Below are 6,725 nucleotides of genomic sequence, written 5' to 3' on the forward strand. Positions count from 1 at the left end.
GGTGCTTTTTCAAGTGGTCTTCCTTTCATTTGAAAGATCATAGCTGGGTCTCTAAAACAGACCAGTTTTTAGAGGTTTTCAATCAAAAAGGGTTCAAGCACAGACAAAGCATCCTCTGAACTTGCTAAGTTTGCTCCTACAACCCCCATATTCATTGGTTAGACTGTCAATATTGTACCATTTGGTGAGCAATAGGATTCAGTGAAGTCTATTCCTTTGGAGAGCTATCATGCACCCGCACACAGGAAATTGATTTTTCATTTTTACCAATCACCACAATCTAGACCTCACCTCAATTTCTCTTAAATGAAAATCAGGCAAAAGCAAGGCGACAAAACAGGATTTGTAAGCACCAATCTAAAAAGACCAGTAGTTCCAGTCAGACAATGGGACAATGATTGATCAAATTTAAATCAGGTATAGTTTTTGTTTCATGAGCCAAATCCAGGAAATGTTCATCACATCTTGTTGTTTAAGAAAAGTATAAAAAAAAAACATTTTAAGTGTGTAGCATCAAGTCAATTAAATTTCAGTACATGTCATTGCCAGAAGGTCTCACAGCACCGTCTCAAGAGAATGGGGGAGTGACTCACTGCCCAGCACCGTGGAACCCGATTGGTATTGAGAAGCTGTGGTAAATGTTATAACATCGCTCAGGATGACCGGTGATAGGTCAGTGCTGGTCATGTCCATGGAGGGACACAGACTTCTACAGGTTAAGCAATGGTATCCTAACAGCCATTAAGTTTCAGTATGAAATCCTTGGCCCCATTGTCAGACTTTATGTTGGTGCAGTAGTTTTTGTGTTAAATCCTGGGGCCTTACAACACCCTGCCTCATGTGCTGAGACTATGCTGGCAGTTCCTACAGCTCCTTTTTGAGCAGTGTATTGTTATTCAATAGCTATAGCAGTGGTGTTGAGGCTTGGTTGTGAGTCAAACTTGCACAGCAGACATAACAACTACAGACTGATTTAAATGGAGCGTCAAAGCAAAAGACACACAAGTTTCAAATTTTGACTTTGCCTGGTGTAATGATAGCCAATTGCAATGCGATTATAAGCTAACAATGTAAAGGTTTGATCAAAACATTTTAAAATATACTACCAACAACATTGCTTTGAAAGGGAAACGTTTACACGCTGTGTAATGCTGATGGCCAGGCCAATGCGATTCAAATAGCTGAACCTGCCAGACGAAAATCTGGTGCAGATGTTTCCGTTTACCGATTACTACACACCAGAGGACTATACTGTACGGTGCAGTGCAAACCATTTATCATAGAGACAGCCATCACCCTTTGTTATGTTTAATCAGTGGTCAAGACTTCCAGCTCAGATGTGAATATTTACCTGATTGTTGAGTATTTCTAGATTTCGGAGAGTGCCAGCGCTCAGAGTCATAATCTCCGACTCGCAGGTCAGACGCCGGAAGGAGCTGCAGGAAGTACAAACTCATATAAAAATATAGCATGATGACATTTTGTTTCTATTACAGGGATTAAAGTAATACAAGATATTATTTTCCCTTTCCTGGTGTATAAACACTGGTGTTCACATCAAATGTAAAATAAGATTTAAAATAAAACAATACTGTCATTCTTTTTGTTACACATAACCTGTTAATCCCTAGGAAATGCCAGAACCAGGGAAGGAAATAACAATCATTTTCAGTATAGATTAATGTATCGATTGATCTTTCAGTATCTATCTGAAATGTCAAAGAACAGAACCAAAGAAAATATCCACAACACGTTCCCAGATTCTACAGTGACATATCCAAATATCTTGTCTTGATTGGTCGAAAGTCGAAGAAAAGAACCAAAGCTGGCAAAATGGAAACCAACAAATGTTAGCTTAAGAATTTTTGCTTTAAAACTACAAAAAATTATTGATAACAGAATTTTAAAACCTGAAAATTATATTTTTGTCTGCTCAGTGGAAACAATGGATGAATACAGTCGCAGGCTATGTTGCTGAATGTTTGTTTTCATGTACCTTTCACTTCTAAGAACTCGCTCCAAGTTGAATTCTTGAAGGTACTGGATGAGCAGCCCCAGACAGCTGATCACTGGGCTCTCCAGGGACGCGACGCTCGACAGAGAGCGAGAGCCTGGAGGACACACACATAAAAACATGCAACATCAACACACAGCCATGAGTCATGAGCCCACTCCTCAGACACATCTACTGTGCTCTCAATGACAGGATGTGAGTAACTGAGGCGATCATAGTGTAACAGGAAAAACAAAAGCGTTGCAGTGACACAAGCATACACACCTTTCGCCTGGATGTGACAGTAGAACGAGGTGACTGTGTTCATTGCCGAGGCAAACTCAAACTCAGCGCTGTCCCTCCTCTCTACTCTGACTCTGTCGTCAGCCTGAGCGCTGAAGGAAAACAATCACAAACTTTATTTATTTATAACAACACAACAGCATTAATATCAGAGATTAGTGACTGTACAGATACAGAGATAAAGAATATATGCAGTACTGTGTGCAACAGTCTTGAACTACTATTATTTCTTAACATTTCTCTTAAGAAATGAGAAACACGGGCAGTGATTTATTGATACAGGTACAAACATAAATGGAAACACAGTACACAAAGTCTAAACAATTATGAGGTTGAAATTCAATATTTGGTATGAACCCCCTTTATTCTTCAACATAGCCTGAGCTCTCTAAGGCAAGCTTGCGTGTAATTTCTTTAAGCAGTCTTCAGGAATCGTTCTCCAAGCTTCTCAAAGGAGATTCAAAGCTTTTCTTTGGATGCTAGCTTAGCTGCCCTTTGTTTTGCTCTATTTTGAGATAATCACTGTTTACTAATGAAGTAGAACTCTGGGGAGGCCAATCCCAGACTGATAGTGTTCAATTGTGTGTTTTTCTGTCCATATATGTCAACAATTTTGACAAGATTCCCAGCACTACTGGTTGAAATGCATACCTAAAACACACCTCCACCATGTTTTACAGTTTGCTGCAGACACTAATTGTTACATGTCTCTCTTTGCCATCTCCGTGCATATCGATGAAGATTTGGGTTCATAAGACCTGTTGCAGTAGTTGTAAGTCCAGTCCTTCTATAATTTGGCATAGCTCAGCCTTTTCTCCCTAATTCCCTTCTTTAAGAATGGCTCCTTAACAGCCATTGAGCCCATTTATGATGACGATTCCAGTCAATAGTAGATGGATCAGCTGAAGGGTCAAAAAGGTTCTTCGGTATATTGTTATGCGTAGGCACAACTGTTTCATCCATTGAGTTTGGTGACTTTAATTTTTGCTTTTGAGTCATTGGTTGGTGTTAAGTGGCTGAACAATCAAGAAAAACATTCCCTGAAAATGGTCAACTTCAAGAACTAAATTGAAAATGAGAGAAAAGTCAGCCAAGTCCAAAGAAAAACTTTGAAAGCCCTTCAGAGAGGCTGGAGAACTATAGCTCAAGACCACTTTAATAAATTATAAGAAAGTCTGGCTCTTTGGAAAAGTATAAAGAAATACAAGGAGGCTCAAGACTTCAAGAACATCTTCCTCTGAGAGAAAAACATTCACATAGCTGGACTGCATGTTCCAGCCATCCTTTTGTTTAACTAGAGTCTATACACAGAAATGCAAACCTCAGTCACGCACACCTGAACACATTTTCACTGCATTTCCTCGATGCAAAATGGAGATCCGTCGGAGGATCTCCGTTTTGCTATATTCACTCTTTTGGCACTGCTGCTTTCAAGGACTCTGTTACTTTGTCTGCACAGTTGTTGCCAGGGCAACCAAGGCAAACACGTGGCTCTGGACTAATGCCCACACATACACACACACACACTTACTTCATCATATTTCACTTCAGCTACTGTTTGGACTGGGAGTAAGGATTATGTAAAATGATCAATAGACGACATAATGTACAACTCACAGCCTTAACCTTTTTTTTTTTTTCAAAATCAAAAAATATTTTGAGATTTACAAGAAAAGCGACAACTGCAGGTATCGATTCGGATGAGAGTGCAGTGTTGCATCTCTGCAGAATCCCTAACAGGACCCACCAAGGTGAAGATGGGTTGTAGGAAACTGTAAAGAAACAAACAACTGGGGGTTTGACTTCTTCATAACTCGTCTCGACTCAGCTGATATCTAAATTACAGATAGCTTTGATTGGATCGGATTTCATTTCATCTAAACAATAGAAAGAGTCTGCAGCCAGCGCAGCAGCTCTTATCATTTTAAACTAAACAAAGGATGTCAAATATACAGCCTGAAGGTGCCAGTAGAGTCTGCTGCATGGGCTCAAATGCAAATGTGTGCAGATAAAGATGGCTGTATTTATAAGTTTTGTGTCCCAAGTTGTAAAGAATAAATCTGCTAAAGAGTGGTTGTCCAAACTGGTAATTTCATAAGCATTACTGCCAGTTCTTATGGGTAAAGTAATTAACTATGTGTGTTACCACAGCTGAACAAGAGTGTTAAAGCTAAAAGCCATACAAACAGAGCAGTTTCTTTCAATTACAACAGCAACTTTTCTTTGTAACAATAAAAGTCTGAGTGAATATGGAAAACAATGATATATTACCAAAACTGCACTTTTTATCTTAAAATATGTTAGGCTGTTAACATATATTTGTGGATGAATCCATAAATATGACCATTTTCATAATGTATCTCTTGGATATGGTGCATGAATTAAAATAGGCTTGATACCCCTATGCCAAAAGTGTAAATAATAACGTTCTGAGGTTGATATATAGTTGAAAAAACGTCAACATTCTATTATTTTTAAACCAGGTCAACAACGTAAAAAACTCATTTACTAAACTAGTTAAAATTTTGATGTGGTTATAGTGCAAAAGAAAAGGTCAGAGGATCATCGAAGTGATTATGATTCATTATCTGGGGACTATGAATGTCTGTGTGTCATACAGAGACTGTATATAAAAGATGGGCATAACAACTGAAACATTAGCGGCTGGCTAGCAGCAAACCCTGTTGTAAAGCTTCTTGCTAAGCTTTTATTTGCTGTCATCAATTTGGTGACCGCAATTTACAAGTTAACATGTTGTGTTCAGTAAGACTGTAAGCTACTGATTGAGATCATAGCTAAAACACGTCAGGAAAGTGTCAACATAGGGCACAAGAAACTAAACTGTTAACTATTCAAGCGGAGAAGTCACTCCCTGCTGGCCATTAGAAAGAATTGAGGTGTAAAGCACTTCCACATTGGCTACACTCTTTAGATCTGGTAACTTTGTTTAGATTTAGTCTACTGGTGTATTAACAATGCACAGTTGTTGAGGAATTTAACTCAAAATCACCAAAAATCAAGTTTATGGGCTCCTGGCTAAAAGGTTAACAGATCATCAGAGTCTTTAGGACTGATCTTCTGGGGTGTGAAAGATTATATTAAGGTTTCATCATAAAATATCCAATAATCCTGAAATATTTCAGGTCAAAATTACACTGCTGTTTGTAGAGCCACTAGTGTAGACAAATTAGGTACCATCAGCTCACAGAAAACCCTGTTTATGTACTGTACAAGAAAAAAAATGCTACTTTTGATACTGGGACTACAACTTGCACAGTATTGTGTAAGCAGCATATAATAGCAGCAGATGGTAAATGGACACTTCTCAAGCACACCCCACTGGCAGCATAAGGGGCAACCTGGGGTTTAGCATCTTTCCTAAAGACACTTCACGCAGACAAAAAGAGTTAGGGTTTGAAATCCCAACTCTGACACTACAGAGGAAAACCTGACAAAGTCATCAAAACCATCCTGACACCACAGCAAAAAACTGGTAAAATATGCCTTGTGGTAATGCCAAGTTTGCCCTGATGGTGAAAAATAAATGAAAATCAGAAAAGCAGAAGGTTACAACCAAGAGATCAGAGGTTAACATGCATAGCATGCAGATTAAAGTTTTCAGATTAGTATCTTATTAGAGATGGCACGATACCACTTTTTTATGTCCGATACCGATACCGATATCATAAATTTGGATATCTGCCGATACCGATATGAATCCAATATAGTGTGTTTTTTAATCAATAAAACTTTTTTTAATATCTTGCTGCATTTTGTATAAGTTCATACTCAAGTTTAAATAAACAACAACACTAAAGCTATTCTGTTATACCTGTATGTAAAAAATACACTGCACCCAAAATAGTTCAGCAATACTGATCAGTCTAATAAACTTAAACCTGCACCATCCTCCCTATTCTGGTATTTTAAAGAGTACTTAGCAGAAATATTAAGCAACCTAACTAATAGGGTTGCTAATAACTCCCAGCAAAAAAAATAAAAAATAGGGAACCACTCCCCATCCTATGATGCTTAATCGACGTAATCAACTTTAATTTGATGCAGTGTGAAAAAAAAATGCACAGAAATAAATTATTTTTTAAGAAATATTAAATAGATTCAACATCTTTCTTCTACAGAACTGCAGACTGCACAGATCGTACCTTCCCAAAGGAAAAAGTACTATAGCTTACTAGGGTATATTAGACTTAACAGTTACTCTATGCAGTAATGGACTTCTATACATTTTGCATAAGATTAAAACTTTGGGTGTACGATTCAGATAATTATTTATTAAAAGAGAGACATTTTAAATGAGAATAAGAAAGAAAAGTATGTCTTTGTGCCCCCTTTTCCCTGTTCATGCCCTATCGGCCCCCCTGGCTAAACTTTGCTAGATCCGCCCCTGCACAGTTACCAGCCGTCAGCT

The 6,725-nt window shown here is 38.1% G+C and overlaps 1 protein-coding gene across 1 annotated transcript in view; it reads right to left on the reverse strand.

Annotated features, from left to right (window-relative positions):
* The window catches only part of msh3 (mutS homolog 3 (E. coli)), a 52,952-nt gene that overhangs the window by 40,464 nt on the left and 5,763 nt on the right, over nucleotides 1–6,725 (reverse strand). Inside the window, exons 9-11 of the mRNA XM_013913055.1 lie at nucleotides 2,279–2,388; nucleotides 1,997–2,111; nucleotides 1,352–1,436 (exon numbers count right to left, since the gene is read on the reverse strand). Coding sequence (XP_013768509.1) covers nucleotides 1,352–1,436; nucleotides 1,997–2,111; nucleotides 2,279–2,388 — 310 coding nt within the window. The remainder of the gene's footprint in view (nucleotides 1–1,351; nucleotides 1,437–1,996; nucleotides 2,112–2,278; nucleotides 2,389–6,725) is intronic.

Source organism: Pundamilia nyererei, unplaced genomic scaffold (assembly GCF_000239375.1).
Source record: "Pundamilia nyererei isolate P.nyererei 1_Seehausen unplaced genomic scaffold, PunNye1.0 scaffold00113, whole genome shotgun sequence".
Classification (NCBI taxonomy): Eukaryota; Metazoa; Chordata; class Actinopteri; order Cichliformes; family Cichlidae; genus Pundamilia; species Pundamilia nyererei.